The sequence below is a fragment of the Mizuhopecten yessoensis genome, unplaced genomic scaffold (genome assembly GCF_002113885.1).
Source record: "Mizuhopecten yessoensis strain PY_sf001 unplaced genomic scaffold, ASM211388v2 scaffold7725, whole genome shotgun sequence".
Lineage (NCBI taxonomy): Eukaryota > Metazoa > Mollusca > Bivalvia > Pectinida > Pectinidae > Mizuhopecten > Mizuhopecten yessoensis.
The window spans coordinates 1,099,075-1,121,238 of NW_018407191.1; the positions used below are offsets into that span (position 1 = coordinate 1,099,075).

Below are 22,164 nucleotides of genomic sequence, written 5' to 3' on the forward strand. Positions count from 1 at the left end.
AAGATTGGACATAAATATATGTATTATCACAGATGTTATTTATAAGTTATGTATGCCATCATAGAACTATCCATCAGTCAGAGTGCTAAACAAATTGGATTCGATTAATTTAGGCCTTGACCTGGGATGACCCATAAAGCCACATTGTGGCTTATTTCAAATGGGGTCCCTGTAGGAAAGTCATGCTTTAGTTAGAGAAAACACGACGGGCGAAGTGTAAAGAAATGTGGGTGAACGATTCGGGATTAACATCATAAGTTAGTTAAACTGACGTAAATTTGACACGTAAAGTTTTACTACGTGTGAAACCCGCGATGTCAAATCCAAGAAATGTAGGTCAACACAACTTACGACACAGTAACCGCATAGCATATGAACAGAAATGCTGATTTCTCAAAATGAAAAGCAAAATCAAAGGTGGATTTAGAAGCACACATAATACTCTTTAAGAACTATTAGCAGTCATTAGTAATGCAAAATATGTTCAAAACTGTTAAAAAGGGGAGGGGTATAGTTGTTACGAAAACAATCTAATCATAAGCCATTTTTTTTCTTTTCTGCTCATTGTTGATGTAGCGACAAGGCAGTATCCCAAACGGTGATGTTATGGTCCATAGACCGGCAGTGAAGACACGTTTGTTTCCCTAGGTGTTTATATTGTATGATTTCTTGATGACCCTATTAACCAAGTCTGTGTGGAGAAATCGGATAAGATTTATTTATGGAAATCACAAAGCGTAATTAACATTCCCATCGAGAAAAATGGAAAAAAAAAGACAATAAAGATTAGTTAGCACGTTTCGGGATAAAGTATATGGCAAATTTTAAGAGAAATCGTGACCTAGCATTTAAAGATGTATAATTAATTTAAGGATCGTAACAGTTATAAGAAACATCTGAGGAAAATTGGTTGAAAATTCAATTTTCCGTTCCACGTAGGAAGGGAAGTCACTCAAAGTAAATTATCGATTGATCTCACAGGAGCATTGTCAGCGCCATAACTTCATCATAAAATTCAAGCCATGCATTCGGCTCATATTTTATAACTTATTTTAATTCGTTCAATTAAAATCCTCATTATTATTAAAGTTTTTCTGTTTGAGTTTTTTTGTTACCCTCGTTTGAATAACAATTTTACGGACTCGCGAACTGCACATTAAATCACCAACAGTATAATCACTAGAAATACACGCAATTCAGTATTAAGAGGGTTTGTTATATCTCAATAGTATACGACACTTCGCTAGATATATAATAAGGGATGGACAACGATGCTGCTTTCGGACACTTCCAGATAGTTACATGCACAAGCCCACACTATCATACACAAATTATATAGTGCCACATAGTATCCTACACTAGTAAAACATATATACTGACAAATACTAGCAAACACATGGTACACTATCATACGAGAATTATATAATAATACATAGCATCATATATAAGCAAGAACTATAGGCTACCACATTCTAACATACACAACGTACAGTATCATGCAAACCTTATATAGAACCGCACATACTATATACATATACACCGCGTACACACTCATACAAATTACATACACTTTCAATACAAACATTATACATTACGACAAACTAGTTTACACAAGCATACAATATCATACAAATAATTAGGTATTTTCACATCCTAGCATACACAACATACACTTTTATACATTAAATACACCATCAGATATACGTACTTACATACACAAATATATACTATCTTAAAAACATACACTTCCACAAACTAGTATCCACAAGCATTCAATTATGCATTATCACATACTAGCATAGACAACTCAACTACTATACAAAGTTATACACTATCACATACTATCATAGACAACGTATACTACAATACAAAGTTATACACTATCACATACTATCATAGACAACGTATACTACCATACATAATTATACACTATCAAAATACTATCACATATGTTCACACACAACGTATACTACCATACAAAGTTATACACTATAATATAGAAGTACTAACATACACTCGGATACACTACCAAACAAAGTTATACACTATAATATAGAAGTACCTACATACACTCGGATACACTATCATATATTATTCACTATCACATACTTACACCCATAACGTACACTATCATACATATTTATATACTCCCACACATAATTATACACTATCATACACAATCGTATACTATCACCTACAACGTATACTTTCACCCATAACCTACACTACCATACACAATTATATACCATCACCTACAACGTATACTTTCACCCATAACGTACACTTCCATACATAATTAGTCACTATCACATACGTTCACACGCAACGTACACTACCATACACAATTATACACTATCACATACTATCACATACGTTCACACACAATGTACACTACCATACACAATTAGTCACTATCAAATACGTTCACACACAACGTACACTACCATACATACTTATACACTATCAAATACTATCACATAAGTTTACACACAATGTACATTACATAACATAATTATACACTATCACATACTATCACATACGTTCACACATAACGTACACTACCATACATAATTATACACTATAACATACTATCACATACGTTCACACACAACGAAAACTACCATACATAATTATACACTATCACATACTATCAAATACGTTCACACACACCGTACACTACCATACATGCTTATACACTTTCACATACTATCACATACTTTCACACACAACGTACACTACCATACATACTTATACACTATCAAATACTTTCACATAAGTTCACACACAATGTACATTACGTAACATAATTATACACTATCACATACTATCAAATACGTTCACACACACCGTACACTACCATACATAATTATACACTTTCACATACTATCACATACTTTCACACACAACGTACACTACCATACATAATTATACACTATCACATACGTTCACACACAACGTACACTACCATACATACTTATACACTATCAAATACTATCACATAAGTTCACACACAATGTACATTACGTAACATAATTATACACTATCACATACTATCACATACGTTCACACACACCGTACACTACCATACATACTTATACACTTTCACATACTATCACATACTTTCACACACAACGTACACTACCATACATAATTATATACACATACTTAAACAACTGATTGATTAGCACTCACTTTATCTAAATAACATCCAATTACCTGAACTAGCAACTTCGACTTTTGAAGCCCTACTACAACCGTCGTGCTGTGATGCTCTGTAGAGTGGATTTTATCGAATGACCCCCAAACTCAACATACAGCAGATATTGTCCGTCCGTGAATGGCCTGGCGAAATGCCAGCACCTTTATGGTCAACTAGGGTCAGTTATATTTGTTGTGGCGTTACTCCACGCAAACATCAAACTGACAGTAATACCATGTTGGATATATGCATTGTTGATGGTCAAAACTATATTTTATTTATTGATGGAACATGCTGTCGATTGCCAGTAATTTATATGTCGCATTTCAATGATTCCTGCTGAATGTGGTGAAATAGAAGGGTATACACATTTTTACTTTTTAGCATGTGTCTTCAAGCTAAAACCAAAGGGTAACACACAAATAGCACTTACTCAATAGCCTCATATTCTTATGAATAGCAGTCTTTGCTAATCTTGTATGTACTGTATCATATATTTTGCGAGTCATCTATTTTCACATTATTCCACGAGTTATTCGTTAAATATTCAGCGATTTCTCATTCAAATGGCATGTAACTAGACCTTATTGTTTAAGTCCGTACGTATCTGAGATTTGTGTAATGTAACCGTACAACGTGGGAAATCACTTGGATATATGAATGTACAACAAACGTATCTGACTCTGATGAATGTTTTGTTGTTGTCATCATGATCCCATTGATAAACATTCCATTTCCTTTTCCGATATGTATATCGACCTTCTTGATTGTGTTTATATAGGTACGCCGTGTATTTTTTCTTTGCCGCTACCCCGTTCGTAATTTGAGAATGTGACATGACTTGAATTTAATCCAGACTTACATGATGGGTGTCGCCAATGAAACTGAAGACAGATTCATCAGTTTGGAAATATGTGATATCAAAGTTTTACTTTCTACACAAACAATGTACGAATTAAACGTGTCGCAACGTTTCAAGACCGACTGGTCCCTTTGTCAGGCTATGACAGTAATACGTACATTGTGTGTGTAGAAAGTAAAATTTTGATATCATTAACAGTACGGGTTTGGTATTATTGACAGTTAAGGTCATTAAGTAAACTTTTCTCTTGTCTATCGCTTTCCTTAACATCTTTGATTCCGAGTTCAAATTTCGGTTTTTATTATACTTTTGAATTATTAATTTTACATTTTACTACAATTTTTAATGACATTGACAAATGAGTAATACCGCGCATAGGAAATATATTTTAGGTAATAAGTATACCAATTGGTATGCAAATAACATCCACCTATGTTAACAGCTCTATTCCTAAAATGGGTTATTTATAATATTTGATGTTTTTTTATCTGAATAAATTATAAGAGCTCGCTAGTATAAGCGAAACTCCCGTAAACTCGAAGCGCCCATTACAGTACGACATCACGGATGAAAGTATAAAAGTCGGTAACGATGGAGAACTAATATAAGTTAAATAACGCCAATCTTCGAATCACCGCGTGGCATAGCTCATGATTCTAGCCAATGAAAGTGACGAAAGATGTTAAACAAGGTTGAGCACAATTTATGAAAGGTCATGTTTCATGAAAGACGTAAGAGTTGATATACAGAGGCAAAACTCTTGCATATTTATGAACGTAGATAGGTTTTGATGAAACAAATCCGAATATCGTATACGCGAACATAACAATCGCTAGAAATACTGATTAAGGAAACACCTATTACATTATGTAGTTTGAAGATGCAGAAAGTCAAATAAAGTATTATATGGATCATAAGGCCCTTTCGTACATTAAGGGTTCGTCGGTCATGCTACAGGTCAAAAGAATGAATATCCTTGTCAAAAGTGTTTCGAATCATGTAAAAAAAACACACACATTAAAAGACATCAACGATACTCTAGGGGTTACGCTCACTAACACACTCTGCACCCATCGAATATGTCAAGACGAAAAAATATTTGATTGGTCTCAAAAAACCTGACTAATCTCTAGGCTGATACGTGACTTTTAAAGATTACAAAAGAGCGACAACCGACTTGAAAGATGGTTAATTTTACCGTTACGCTGCCATCTTTTGATGTACATCAAAGGATCAAACTAGTTTTTTGTATCATTCATAAAGTGTCTCACACTGAGCCTTGGATTTTATCATAATATATTCCACGGCTGCAAAGACCGTAGGAGAGTATGACCCCTGGAGCATCGAGGATGAGCAGAAGGGGAAAGGTGCAGAAAACAACAGGAAATATGACAAAGATTTTTTTCAATAAAGTAACTTTATTATCGAATTGTGTCAATATCAAACGCGTACGACATCAATTAAAATTAATATTTAATAATACGTAACAATATTGGATCTACGTTTATTGCTGGTGAACAGTATTTCAGACATCGCTGTATGTGACATGACAACGTGTCGGCGGCGTCATAATACTCTCTGATATTGCTAAATGACTTTTCCCGGAGAGACATTAAACATAATATACTAAAATATTTATAATAAAAAGCAGGAAGTAGCAATATATGTTCCAATCGCGAAATTTTAATGAAAAATATTAAAACTTCATAATGTTTGTGAGGTGATGGAATAAAAATGTTGGTTTCAAGTTTCACATAATTCTCAAACCCGATAACTGGAATGGGTTCCGGATCTCAGCGGGTTATGATAATGTAGATAAAACTAAAATCACCTACGTCACAGAAACGTGGTATTTCGTCGTCTATCAAGACCAGTTGTCACTCGTGTACTGTTGTAACAGCATAGCCAATTCACCGCGTTGTTATGGTAACCAGTCGCCGAACGTATAACCTAAATGTTGGTTTGTTATTGGGCGGTAATTATTTTCTCCAAAAGTCGAGAGCAGCATCCTATAAACATGTTCCGGTTTTGACCAATATCAGAAAATGAAAACTTCTGGAGCCAATTCTCTGACTCACCATGGCAACGGAGTAATAAATTTAACTTTTTATTCCAACCTGCCCTTCAACAAGATCTAAAAACAGGGTATTTTTTAAGCTTTAAACACTATATGATTCGTCAAGTGGCTGTTTTCACGTAATACGATATAGAATTCCCAGGCATAACTACCCGATATCTTTATTGTGTATCTGTTGTTCGTCGTCAAGCTGACAGTTTTAATTATTTCTGGCATAATTAAAACATGGTTCGATCGTCTGATGTTTGCCAGATTGAGAGTCGATGTTGTAATGGTTTAAGTTCCCTCCTACACAGTCTCCTATCTTTGGATCATACTGTTACAAAACTTGATGTTCGTACCTCATTAAAACTTTCTACAGTATGCATGGCCAAAATTGCTCAGCTGTCCTCTTTTTCGAAACATTTTATCAGTTTACCTGCTCATTCCTGTTGCAACGGTGGCTTGCACGTTATCATGTGTCAAATTTTGATTGACTACGCTCGCTGACGACTCATGAAACACCTGAAGGTTCACAGAAAGCTTTGAATCTGATCAATGAATAATTTGTCGAATATCATTTATAACTGGGATAAGTGAAGATGAATTATCCGTCAGGAAAAGCAAAAAAAGCCTAGTAAACATAACAATATGTTACCACATGAGCAGAATTTATTGGAGTGCAAAATACATGAGTTGACGACAACTGTAGCTGGTTACAGAATCTATACTGTAAATTTTTCAGATTTCGTGCAATGACAATTTTTGCGATAATTCGGGTTACAGATTTCATCAATGATTTTTTTGTTTTAAAGTCAATCATATGTTTAAATATTTGTAGAATGCATAAAACTGAAGGGGGAAATGAAATATTACTATCTTCATTGCACTACAGTTTTTAAGAAACCCCCATTGTCTGCAACAGTATTTGGAATATTAAAGCATGACCCGATTTTTAATAAATGAAACACAAAGAGAGAGAGAGAATATTTAAGTCAACAAAACCATTATTCGAGCTAAAAATCGTTAAAACATGGACAAATAATCAACAAAGGAAATATTTTACATGGAGACTCTTGAAACAGTTCGAGGAAAATAAGACCAGGAGTACCTAGAGGGTAAGCGTAATATAGTTGTCTTCATCGACGACACCCGCCATATAACTCTAGGTCATATCCAATTAATGTCACGTCTTCAAACCGAGAACTCGGAAAGTGACAACAGAACAACAAGGATCCAAAAGCCTAAATGAACAACTATATATTATTTGTTTATTTATTATGGGTTTTGAATTGCATTAAATAAAAATATTGTTTACCCCGTTTGTAGAAAAAAGGGGGGGGGGGAACTGTTGTCCTCTTTCTTTTGAAATGTTTCTTATGAAGCCACTTAACCAAGGATCCCTGGTTAAATGTCGGGGAAATATGTGTTAAACCTTTTTAGCAGTACTAGTTTGGACTATCTAATATGACTATATCATAACGTTCTGCATTTTAGATTTGGGTCTTACCATATGCAGGGGAAGGCTGTCATGTACCATTAGTCCTGTTGTTCTAGTCGTTTCTACATGGAAATATACAATTAAACCTATAGCTAGTTACAAGGTACATGTATCTTAAAACACTTGGGTACAACATGCCCTACATTGTACCATTTATTTGGTTATCAGTTTTACTTTCGGAAAACTTGGTATGACCGCTGAGAAAACTTTGATGATTTTTTTTGGGTATACAGTAATTGACATCGCACTTGTGTTATATTTTTGTGAGTAGACGTTTACAAATTTTGAAAATTGTCTAATGCATTGTTCCAAAAATACCCTTTATGTATTTATAGAATCAATGACACAAAACAAAAAGACATCAAACGATTTCCCCGTCTAGTCAATGGAGTAGACAAAATACAACACACTTTTAGATCACGTGTTTGCTTCTACTCGTCTGATTGAAATTGAAATTGACATCTTTAAATACAATCTTACTGAGCAGAATTATTTGTTATATAAAATATATTGATCGGAGTTTGATTTAATAACATGAGACATCAGTGGAGAAGGGCTTTATAGGAGAAGGTCAAAACATTGATTCCAGATACTTCAGTGACGTATATTTATGATTAATGTTTTTATTGAATGTAACATATTTCTAAACATTTTAAAATAAAATTGATATTTTTACCACAGAAACATTAACTGAATTTGTGGGATATTATTTCCTCCCTCTCGAAGGCCTCGATGTTCTAGACATCCATCAATCCTCAGAAATTCAAATGAAATTCAAATAAAGATAATTAACTTTCAGCATAGTTCTACAAGTCCGTGTTCGAGCATACAAAACATTTATCCTTATCCAGAAATGAAAACCCGATAAATATTGAAATATGGAGTAAACTTGACATGCTCACCATATCAACTATGTAATTTTCCGTTGCTTCAACATTTGAACATTTTATCAATACCCTCCTGAGCTATGAATACCGAAAACAAAGACCAAATTTGGTTGTTAAAATCCATCAGCTTTCTATTGCGTGGGATAACATACTCGACAAACTGCTCTCGAACAGTAGCCTTGAACCTGAACATAGCCTATTCTTATAACGATATTTCAATGGATAAGCATGATTTGCATTTTTTTTTTTTAAAGATTTTAAATTAGTTTTTGTCATGCATTATTTCACATAGCTTACAGATATTAAATGAATGGCTGTCGTAGATGAACGATCTCACAAGTCACTATTTAGCTCCTCTACATTTTCCTATGCTCCTAACAACATTTCTCGCGCATTACTGTAAATACATTAATGAGTTAATTTTCAAAAGAAGAAAGAGAAAACAGTGTCACTGTTTTAAAGTAATATTCGTTTTAAGGATTTGTTTTAATAAACAAAATAATGCAACAAAACTTACAGACATAAATAAAAATAATGATAAAGTTCTTGACCTACATTGCAAAGGGTTGATATACTGATAAACATTCTGACCCATATCATAGACGATTCATAAACTATATAACCTATATTCTAAATTACTGATAAACTATCTGACCTAGACAAAGAAAGATTTATATTATTAAGTCATCTTTAATTTTTTGATACAAAAAAAAATATACAATTAAATTGCATACATGTATAGAAAAATGATAGAATACCTGATCTACATTATAAAGGATTGATATATTGGTGTGTTTTTTTTAACCATGAGCATAGCCTATATATAAAATATATAGCTTGGATTATACATTACTGATAAGTTATCTTTATAGATTATGTAGAATTGATACATTTTCTTACGTAGATTAAAGTCATGTTGATTAACTCCCTAACCTGGACTTCAGTCGATTGACAAATTATCAGACCTGGATTATAAAGGATGATAAACTCCCTGACCTATTTCATAAACGATCGATAAAAGACCCTACCTGGATCATAAAAGATTATCAATTAACTCTCTGACCTATATTTTAAAAGAAGGGTAAACTCTCTGACCTATATTATAAAAGATCGATAAATTCTCTAACTTTTATTATAAAAAATTAACAAACTCTCTGAACTTTAATATAAACGATTGATAAAACATCTGACCTGGATTTTAACCTATTGTTAAATTATCTGTCCTAATTTATAAACGATTGATAAATGAACTGACCTGGATTATAAGTTTAATACACTCTCTGACCTAAATTATAAACGATTGATAAAAAGATCTTACTTGTATCATAAAAGATTGAATAACTCTCTGTACTTTGATATAAACGAGTGATAAAATACCCTAATTTGATTATAAAAGATTGAATAACTCTCTGAACTATAATATAAAAGATTGAATAACTCTCTGTACTATAATATAAACGATTGATAAAAGATCTGACCTACATTATAAACGATTGATAAACTCCTTGACCTATATTATAAACGATCGATAAAATATCTGACCTATATTATAAACGATCGATAAAATATCTGACCTATTTTATAAACGATTGATAAAATATCTGACCTATATTATAAACGATTGATAAAAGATCTGACCTATAGTATAACAGATTGATAAAATATCTGATCTATATTATAACATATTGATAAACTCTCTGACCTATATTATAAACAATTGATAAAAGAGCTGACCTATATTATAAGAGATTGATAAACTCTCTGATGTGGATTATTGAAAGATAATTGTATGAAAATTGGTAATCCATGTATATATGATATGCCAAAATTAATTAAACTGCACCATACAGCTGTTTCGTATTTCTAGGACAAATCCTTGATGCTAAGGGCCAAACCAGTGGAAATCAAAATTGGACTTAACTACTGCTTCACCAGAAATTGAGTTGCATAAAACCCCTTTATTACTCTAAAGCGGGCAAATTTCGCGCGAGTGTTTTTTCGTACTTTTCGCGAAAGGTTCAATCTCGAATTCAAAAACGCAGCCTCTGACTGTATGTATTAACCTCAGCAGTAAACAAATTGCAACTGATGTAGCAAAAAATAGAAGCCCTACAGAGGCACATATGAGTGAATTCACAGATAATTAGCAGGTGGTTTTTACGGGTGATGACAGGAGTTGTCACGTAACACGTAAAGATACTGATCTCAGAATGTTGCAAGGTAGTAGTGTCTATGTCATAACAGAACCAAAACGTTATTTAAGCATTGAACTGTTCGCGTATTATGATTTGTTTACTTGCAAAGCTGTGTCATTCAAATAGATCATACATACCATAAAAAAAAAACTGTTTAATACATATATTTACGTTTTCTCCGCCTTTTATGTTCTTTTTTAACTTACAATTTATATTCAAAATTTAAAATCCCGCCTTATCGACAGTCAAGACAAATTCATTTAATAGTTGGAACAGCGTGTTGTCGCGTGCTGATTGTCAAACAAAGGAGTACGTTGAAATATTAACAAACACTTTAATTTTATTCCACCATTCAGTATCAATACAATTGCGTATTATATGTCTATAGGGTGATTTTAGTTCATCAATAGAAAGCTGGCAAACAAAGTAGTACTTTGAAATTTTGACAAACACTTTAATTTTATTCCACCATTCAGTATCAATACAATTGCGTATGATCTATCTATAGGGTGGTTTTAGTTTAATAATAGAAATCTGAGCTGAAAGTAAGATTTTGACAAATTTCGCCCATGGATAAATAAAGTGAACACCGGAATCCGACCTTGCCCTCCACAAGGAGTTATTCTTGGAAGTGGAATGAGGTGAGAAAAAAGATTACAGGCGTGAATTTATTTGTTGATTGTTAGGGGAACCTGACTACAGTGGGTAGATTCTATAACAGCCTCGTTATTTGACATGTCGTCAGAAACTGAGGAAACCATGGTTAAAAGACGCTTGATACTGATAGCGTTTGAAGTGAGAGATTTTGCGACAGATGTATTAAATACACATATGTCTTTTGTATGTTTATGTGTGCTGTGACTCATATCAGTCGGTCTATAACATATGTGTATTTCAGACATTTGTAACGAACCCCTGTGGATCAGTCATTCAGACGATATTTCTGATAAATAACATAAGCGTTAAATTGTTTCCATTGCCGGCATTGGTTATTTAAACCGATGTGCATTTTGTACGATATTGCAGACCTGGGTCTTGTTTTTGCTTTAATAAAAGTATATCTTTTTTTAATATTTTCTCTTTTTTTTATTATTTTACACAATTACAATTACATTGTCAAGTCTCACAATGCCGAGCGATATTTCAGCAGCCGTCATGTCTGTTTACATTGGATACTGTAGTTCCGGTCGATGTTGTGTTAATACGTTAAGACTTACGTTTCGTGGTGCATGGTATCAAAGTCCCATCAACGACACATCTTTTAGATAGCCTTTATAGTGACAATGCCGTGCAAATGTAAATATATACAAATAGACAATATATCGACCCAAGGAAACAAAATATTTGTCTTATTAAAATGTTAATTATCGGATTGACATTTGGTCTTTTACTAAAAAAAATGTTTGTATGATTAGAGAACAAATGTAACAATGTCGGTATAATTTCGCATATATCTGCCTTTCATTAGTGTACCGGAACCCTGAGGGAGATAACTCTAAAGTTCAGATGATATACAGAACTTGTTGTTTAATTACCACAGAGAGAACACAAGTTTATCAAACAGCCATCAACGTTTTTATGAGGTCGGATAGTCATTTTATTTTAATTGTGACACATTTTTGTTGTCTGTATAGCTATGTTTTTTGTATCGACTCAAGCTGCTGAGTAGAGAAAGCCTTGGCGAGATTCTCAGGGGACAAGATACGACTATTCAAGGGTGGAGTAGATAAAATGGTAGAAAATAACTGAGAAAAGGTATTATGGGGCGGTTTAACGTGGACCTTCGTACCCATAAAATGTGTCATAGAGTTAATACGGCGTCTGGAGAATCTGGCCCTCATGTTTCCGTTAAGTACCAAAACTGTCGCCCTCGGAGATTACCTCTACGGTATAGAATATAATGCGAGAGGACGTTTGCTCGTAAAATGACGCTTATGTCATAATTCTGTTGCATAATTAACATACCACAACTTGTCGTTTTCCCGATGGGCTTAAGTCCGACTCATTTCATACTTAATATCAGAATTTACCTCATAAAACCTGTGTTAGACTTTGTTATAAGCTTTGTCTATTGTCTGCTGTTAAACAGCATTATCCGTTAATCTGTGATGTTCTAGTGTCTTTATTTCTGCTGAAGACATTTTTCGCAAAATATTTATTTCATGAAGTACTACGGTTGCAGGTCAATTTTCGTATTACAAACAGCAAAAGTCAACATTCGGCAAAAAAGTCATAAACAAAAAAAAAAAGATAATAACAAAAATGTATTCGAAGTCGATTAATTTAGGACAAAACTGAACATAGGAAACTTTACAATGATACTGAAAATGAAAATGAAAATGAAAATTGTAAGTATAAGACCAGATGTTTCAGAAGAGCTAGCGTTGTATATTTCCACCTGTAAAGTGTATATTATTTCGTCGAAAGAAGCAGTTTTCTGTCATTTTATTTATTTTAATATATTATTATAGCATTATATTAGCGTTTCCTTCAAATATGGGCAACAATGAAATGTTTGTATTTATTTACTTAAGCTGTTTTCAGTTTGTTCTTTATCCCGATAAGTCCCTTTATTAATTGATGTCTCTTTCAACATTCCTTTAGATGGTTGAAGGTTTAAATGTATGCAACGTGATAACTCACCTTCCATTCCTTAGTCAAAACAAATCCGTTTGGATATCATATGAATCACATTCCTAGTGCAAATGAGAAACAATAAAACTATTGAAATGTTAGCATTCCGCTGATGGGTATGACAAAAAAGCACATTGCTTCTTGGTCATCCTGGTTATTTTTATTTATGTTTCCTAAGTTCAAGATTTAATATGTTATTGATTTGTATTCATTGTTTTAACCAGGCTTAGATTGTTGTTGACCTATATTCTTTAATATTTGTTATAACTTTGTTGGGTTTATTTGTAATTTTGAATGCGTCTTAAATCGCTGGCTACATACGTACTTTCGTGGATTCTGATGTATTTTTTGTTGCGGATGCTTCCGTTCCGATCTTTGTCCTTTATCGAATTTCATATTCGTCAATTTGTAATCCGACAAGACCCATGTTGTTACTATGTTAACATATTATATAAATAATAAGAAATAATGAATATATTTATCTATGTACACCATTATCAAACGTCGCTGTGTATACACTTGTATAACATACACGCCAAAAAGACAGCAGTAAATGATGTGTGTCACATTACATCCTGGTATGCATCAATACAAGTACCTCCGGGACCTTTGCTTAGTGGGAGCCTGAAGACCAGCAGAAAACGACTTAAATGACACTAATCAACCACCAGCCTATATTTACACTGTTAACGAGCATAGATAATTTCTTTTTTCTTTTATTTGCTTTTATCTTTCTTTTTTTTTTTTTCTTGTTTTTTTCTTTTTTCTATTTTTTTCCTTTTTTTTTTTTGTAGGCTTGTTTCTTCCCAATACTTATCCTTTAGTTTTAAGCCGAAACCAACAAAAGTCCTAGTGGTATTCTAAAACGAAATTCAAAAAAAGCCTTGAAAAAAAGGAAAGCAGCTAGGCTTCGACGTCGTAAGATAACACTATTAGACAGAATTAGGCTAGTAATCTTTATTAAGTTCTTTGCCATTACAGAGTGCTGGCCGGTAATGGTGACGTAAGGTCTCCATGGCTGGCCCAGATAATACACAGACACTTGGAACTCTAACGCATCATCAGCTTTTTAACCGACTCAACTATGTTTATATTTTCAGTTTTTAAGCTTTTTTAATAAAAATGGTTAGCATGTATTCAAATAGACACACCTTTATTTGTTAACTAAAAGGTTTCGAGACACCTCAAGATGTTTCTAACTGTATTTTGTATAAATAGTGCAGTACATACCAACTATAAAAGGCCACACACATTTGTCACAACGCCTTTTTCAATATCGATATTTTATAGCACTGACCCGTCAAGCTGACAATGAATTTCCATTTGAAATTTAATTTACCGTCCATTTTGATTCCGTAACGTCCGCCTGCGTATGTAACAAACATCACATTGTAAGGCCGAGGTCGCCTTCGGCCTCAGCTGTTTTGAACAACATCAACACCTACACCCTAACAAAATTGTCTTATGCTTGGCTCAGAAAAAACACCGTAATTGTTGGCATAGTTGGGTTTGAAAATGCAAAAGGGAAAAAAACAGGTGCAATTTCTCTAAGGATAATGCCCGATATTGGAAACCTCAATCCACTCTGACCCTTTATTAGTAAAAGATACACGTACCGAGACAATTTTAAATTCATAATAAAAATTACATCCATAAGAAGTATCCTCTGACCCACTGCCTCTCAGTACGGAATGGCAATCCAATTATATTACGTTATGAGACACACAATTAGATTTGTTGGGTTACAATAGCTTTCAAACTACGTTATTTTTACATCCATATTCCTTATTATGACAGAAAATATTGGCTGATTTGTTCTACAAATCCACCACCTCTGCCTTCAATGGACAATATATCTTATTCCACAAATTACAATTCTGGAAACACCCATAAAATATTGTTTTCTGTATTTCTGTGGGATATTGATCATAACATGGCTAGTTTCACCTTGTTGCAACTCAAATTTATTACAATAATGCCATTTCTTAGGAAAGGGATTGTCTGAACTATTCTTATGTATCTTTTAAGCCTTTCAGCAAAGAAATGGCTAGACTTCCATGCAAACATGTACTGTATTGTATTTCAATCTCGTGATGTTATCATGTATCTTAACTTAAATAATTTTAATATTGGAAAAAAAGCAGCCTAACTGATTTTGCTTACATGTAGTCTTTTGTGGATTGATAATAAATTGGAAACGATATTAAAAGAATTATTCTGCAGTACCACAAATACTCCGAGAAACAATTTAATACGGTATTATACCAAGCTGTTACGGAAAATGAAGATTTTTGCCATGAACATTCATTTGAAAATGCATGCGTCCTTCTAGATAATTAACTAAATAACTAAAATATTCCCACTGCTAAAATATAAAAACTAGATGGATTAAAACAGGGGAAGGATGTGCAAGATAAATCATAAATAAAATTTGAAAGTTTCATATTACTAAATTGAAAGGAATAACTAAATGATCCCTTGATTCAAAATTAATAAATGTGATTAGATCGATCCTTTTGAAAGACAAATAATAAGGATTTGTTTTGCAGATATGAAATAATTGGTTCTAGATTTTAAAATTACCCTGTACATTGTTAATATGACGTCATATGCCCTTACCCTTAGTTACAACTTGTTTCTATACCCCGTACTAAGTGTGCACTACATTTAAACATGTCTTCTGTCACTGTATATTTGTCTGTTGAAAAACTTAGGTAACTGACACAACCCGCACGTACAGCTCGATTTAGATTTACCTATGGTAGTCATTTCTATTACTGTTCATTCCTTATTGCCATTTATTTCATAAATTAAGATAACGCTATCAGACATGTAATGGAGCTGTTGGATCGTGATGCAATAAAGTCGTCAGCAGTGAAAAATAGACGATATGGAATCCCAGGGTGATACAACAGACTATTGACTAGTGATTGGTGAGTTATTGTTCCCAACGTACTACAAGAGTCATACACAACGCTTGGTGATATTCGTGATCCAGGATTCATGCTATGATAAATGCTTGGTTTTATAAGATCCTAAGAAAATACAAACTTCGTGATAAATGCATGGTAAGATAAAATCTTAGCAAAATTCCTGAGCAATATTTGGTCATTTAAGATCGCAAAATAATACAGGATTCGTGAGCAATGTTTTGTGATATAAGAACCCTCAGATAATACAGAATTCGTAAGCAATGTTTTGTGGTATAAAATCCTAAGATAATACAGGATTCGTGAGCAATATATTGTGATATAAAATCCTAAGTTAATACAGGATCCGTGAGCAATGTTTGGTGATATAATAAAATATACTAAGATAATACAAGATCCATAAGTATTGCTTGTTGATATAAAATCCTAAAATGATACAGGATTCGTGAACAATGTTTGGTTATATAAGATCCTAAGATAATACAGGGTTCGTGAGAAATATTTGGTCATTTAAGATTCTAAGATAAAACAAAATTCGTTAGCAATATTTTGTGATATAAGATCCTAATATACTACATGATTCGTTAGCAATGTTTGGTGATATAATAAAAGATACTGAGATAATACAAGATTCATAAGTATAGCTTGTTGATAAAACAGGATACAGGATTCGTGAGTAATTTTTTGTGGTAAACAATTCGGAGGTAAAACGTGTGTCGTGAGCAATACATGAGGATGTAAGATCCAGCGATAATACTAGATTTGTGAGTAGTGTTTGCTTATCAAAGACCCCGAATTTATATGGGTGACGTGAGCAGTCCTTTGTGATATAAGATCTTAATATAATGCATGTCGTGTACAGTTCTTGGTACACAAGATCCCATAAAACACAAGAGTCGTAGGTAATGCTTAATGGTTAAAGATTCAAAGGTAAAACAAGAATCGTCAAAAATGATAGGTAATAAGAGATTATAACAATATAACAAGATCGTGATTAGTGATATTTACAAATTGTGTAATATGAACTCCCATGGCGGTACCACAGAGAAATGAGCTGTGGCAGTTGATATAAACGCCAAGGGAATAACAGAAGTCGGAAGAATTGCTTGGTAGATCAGGATTCCAGATGTTATGGAACAAAGTCGTGCGCAAAAGTAAGGTGTCCTTAGAGACAGAGGCATAATAACGGACTCATAAGCGGTGTGAGGTGATATTATATCGCAGTTTATTGCAGCACTTGAAGTCGAATTCCTTTATAATGAACCCCGTGGATTCTAAGAAAATATAGTTAAATAAGATAATACTCAAAAGAAACTGTCTTACCATTTGACATATATGCATTATTCTTACCACATATTACCCTGGTACAAATGATGAAGATAAAGTAAACAAACAAATATCTACTCGTGACGAAATGTCATTTACTGTGTCACGAGTTGATATCTTGTCTGCCACTCGTATTTGAATGCGACAAATATTATTAGGAATAAACAACCTAAGAAATCTTCAAATACGTTCTTAATACTGTTTGACTATCGCCATTTGTTTTCACTTTGATTCGACATTTGTACAGGAAGTATTATTTATAATTTATTTACTTTGATAACGATGTAGAGTGCTGTATGCTGTGAACACTTCCTAGTGCACAGAAACCAATCACTAAACCTCATGTATTGGGTGAACAATGCAAACAGTGCTACATCTACCTTCACCGTTGCTGTATTAACACTCATTCAGAAATAATTACAGCTGAAGTAGAACGCCTGCAAGCAAATACGTATAGCAGGATTGCTGTGAAAGTGCAACTAATGGGAATTGTAAGTGATCAATACAGTGTGTTAGTTAGCGTCATTAAACGTCGATAACCAGCCTTTCTAATTTTCAAATCGAACTTCAAAGGGGATTATTTTAATTAATAGTTTAAATTTTGCACTTTGATGATAATTGATCTGATGCCTGTTTCTGTAATTAGTCGCTGTTTACACTTAGTATACATTACCCACAAGTTAATGTGAAACGTGACTGTCAGGTGATTGTTTTATCAACCTGACAACCCTTGACAGCGTCGTCTATATCTAGTTACTATGGTGGCTGATGAGGGCCAAACAGTTTTTTTCGTAAAAGGGGGCAGAAAAGTGAACAAGCGTAAGTCAATGCTTCGAATTTTTGTGTTTTTTTTTGTTTTGCGTTTTCGCAGTTTTTAAGTCACCTTTTCGCTTGGTTGTCGTTAAAACATGACGTTTAATTAGGTTGAATTTAAACATTGACAGCAAAACAGGTAACACCATACAATTTACCACAATAAAATGACATTTTTCACCTAGTTGTAATAGTATGACAAATGTACATATTGCCTTAACTAATTTTTTTATCAACACTAGTCATCTACCTACCATATATATAATGTATAACTACAATGATGGCCCCATAACTGCAGCTAGTTCAGTGACTGTCAGCGGAGGAGCAAAAAACGACATTTACTTAAATAAATGATGGCGTTTGTTTATCACGCAAGAGCGCCGTATTAACCAAAGAGTTGCGAACTGCAGAAAACGTTCAAATTAGGAACTTAGAACGTCGCTTTTCAGATTTACCTTCCGTTTCAACTTAGTACATACACCATGGATGTTCGAGCAACAAATCACCGTTTAAGACAAGAAAACGCTATTTCGATATAATTTTTTGGCGACATAGGGAAGAGGCGAATAAGTACAAAGGGTACTTATTATCTTCCATAGGCTACTACTGAAATAGTCATATCGTTTAATTCAAAACTTGGCTAGAGTAGAAAAGTGATAAATACACAATGGGGAACTTTGTTGACTGAATTATTCATTAACCGTGAAACATTTATCAAAGAATGACAAGTCCAACGCCATTATTCAGGAGGGGATATAACTAGTTGTAACAGTGTTACCATGACATGGTACAGATATTATACTCTTTTTTTCTGTGAAATGCCGCGATAGATCAATCTTTAAAAAATGTCTTTCGCCCCTTACGTATTGCTGGGTTTTTTTGAAAAGCATAAATTGTTTAAATGAAAATATAAACCAGTGTGTCAACAAGAGCTAGATTATGTAATAAAGTGAGTTTATGATTCACATCATAGTGGGTTGTAAATATAACACATGCCGGCGGTGACCATGTATAACATGCCGTTTTGTCGGTAGATCAATTACCACTGAATCAATTAGGCAAAATGCCATATCAATTATGTAAGGATGGTATTTGTATAAAGCAGGGGTAGGCGTCACTTGGCAATTATGAGAATGAAAGCTAGCAAGAATATGTTATGATATACACAGCAATCTTAATGAGTATTTGAACTGTTGGCAATACATCACACCGATATGTTCGTTTAAAATGCTACAAATTATCATTAATAGTTGTAATTCGAACACATTTCGTTGTTACTTAAGTGAAAAGATACCTGGACGGATGATGAAATACGAGCCTCATTTCTGTGATAATTTTTCATTAGTAAATGTCTGTCTATTTATGCTATAACCATAGTAAATCCCTTAACGCGTATTCATTGCTACTTTGTCGTTTCAAATCGATGGCGTCCATCGTTTAGGAGGTAAAAAAAAAAATGCCATCGACAAAATAAATGTGTTTTTATAATTAATTCTTTCACTCTATTCTTAATGTCAAATGAAAACAGGGAAGTTTGAAGTAAATGTGACTAGCTATGACAATGTAAAAGTGTACTCAGCTTCGATATTTCAAATAAAATTTTGAAAATGTTAAATAATTTACAAATAGTAGAATGCCATAATCAAATAAGTTTTAAAACAGGTTTGATTATGTTGTGTCGTTAGGTTTTATAGAAATGATAATTATATATATTTGCCATACATGAAAATATAAAGCCATGGGCAAAATGTAAATCATTGATTAATATTTATAATTTATTAATATTTATTAGGTTTTACTTTTATGGGTCAAAATTGGTCAGCCAACGTACTTTTTCACTGATTCGTCTTATTTGTCTTCCTATGAAATATCAATATCTATTTTCGATTTGCTCCTTTTTTTTCTTTAATAGTTGTTATTCAAAACCTTCAAAATTATTTAAAACATGACATAAGCGTATCTATATTTTTCGAATTCTTTCTATATCCCCGGGTCGAGTTTTGATGTTGTTTTATCCTTGCTGAAGTTTGTCTGAACGAGTTTTGTGGTTTAGAATTGTTTCTAAACTCCAGCTTTATTATTTATAAATGAACTTCATATTCATATTATGTTATCAAAACCACCCAATGTGTCGAGTTGACATTCCGAGAGATATAAAAATTTGAGATATGTTTCATGTCATAACAGTACAAAAGTGCTGTATAAAATAACACTCGAAAAAGCAGTTATTTCCAAATCAATTTCAATATGATTTGAAAAATGATACCATACTAGATGGGGTTTTATATGTCAGTTTAAACAATTGATCCACACCGGAAAATTTAGTTAACAAAACCCTTCCAGAATGTGTATTTTAAAAACAATTAAAATAGTTCTATTCGGAAAACCTGTTTTACTGATCTGCTTTCCAGACTATCTTCAACTTTCAACAGTGGAACACAAGTTTTCTTGTAACAAATAAGTTCCAATCACTGCAACCTATAATCCATATTATAACAGCTACTATCGCTCATTGACAGGCCTAGTAAATATAGATAGAAAATAGCTTATACTTATGTTTCAATTGTATTGTTGAGGTGTGAAGTGGAAATTTCTATTGCAAACTTAAGTACATACTGGGACAAAGTTTTCTTTAACAAATCAGTTCCAAATCACAGCCAGTTATAGCCCATGCTATAACTGCAAGATGGAGATCATTTAAAGATTATAAAATGTTAAAAAAAAATTGCGCTATATTTTCATTCCTTGAGGTAGAAAAATTCCTTAGCGAACCCAAACACAGTCGGCTAAGGCAATATTTTATTTATAACAACGAATGTAATCAGACTCTATGGGCACTCAAAATAAGTTCAGACAGATCTTTTACACAGCTGCAATAAACATCTCGAAAATCATGTTTGATACAATATTGGAAAAATTAACATGCAAATAAATTTTAAATAAAGAAACTAAACTAATAAGTAAAATTGCGACTTACCTGAATGGAAGTGAGCAGCCAGATACATCATGAATATAATCAAATTCCCTTGTTCTTTATGCAGCTCCATTTCCGTTTTCAACGATTAAAACATACATTTACATCCAACTGGTAAAACCAACATAAATTTAGATAAGTTCCATGAAGTAATTGCGTTGGTATGAAGTTAAGTGTGTTAGTGCGCTGCCACCAATAAACAGTGTGCTTTACAGAGGCATGGGGTGTACTTATAAGCAAGCTCTTGATGTGACTACTTGTCCAATTTCAGATGATTGCGAGAGAAATAGTTTCCTGGGTCCTTGCATGATGAATATTCCGACTTGGCACTTGCTTCAGACATGAATGTGCTACCTTTGGTGAGTTACATCAGTCTGTTACAAACAATCGTCTCAGACACAGCAGTTTAATTAGCTTATCCGCTTTTCGTTTGTATAGACAGGTCAATAGTTTTGATAATTCTATAAAACTTACCGACCAATCAGGTGCATTGTCTTATGTTAAAAACCAATCACAATCCATTTTAGATATTGGATTCAACATGTCTTTCTCAGGAATTTTCTTGCCTTTAGTGGTAATCAATTACCTTTTTAATTACCACTGTTAGTTTGCCAGGATATGAAATGGGTATAAACTAGTTATCAAACGACTCCAAGAGTAGCAATACCATTGAGCGAATCGACCAATAACGCTAGAACGCGAGCGCGATTCTTACAGGCTTGGTAGGGACCCGACGGGACCCTATGTCAGTTGTTGTTCGGAATTCATTACCGAAATGGCACACAGG

The 22,164-nt window shown here is 33.4% G+C and overlaps 1 protein-coding gene across 1 annotated transcript in view; it reads right to left on the bottom strand.

Annotated features, from left to right (window-relative positions):
• The window catches only part of LOC110454239 (lachesin-like), a 218,478-nt gene extending 196,876 nt beyond the window's left edge, over positions 1-21,602 (bottom strand). Inside the window, exon 1 of the mRNA XM_021503653.1 lies at positions 21,381-21,602. Coding sequence (XP_021359328.1) covers positions 21,381-21,450 — 70 coding nt within the window. The 5' untranslated portion in view covers positions 21,451-21,602. The remainder of the gene's footprint in view (positions 1-21,380) is intronic.
• Positions 21,603-22,164: the final 562 nt, after the last annotated feature.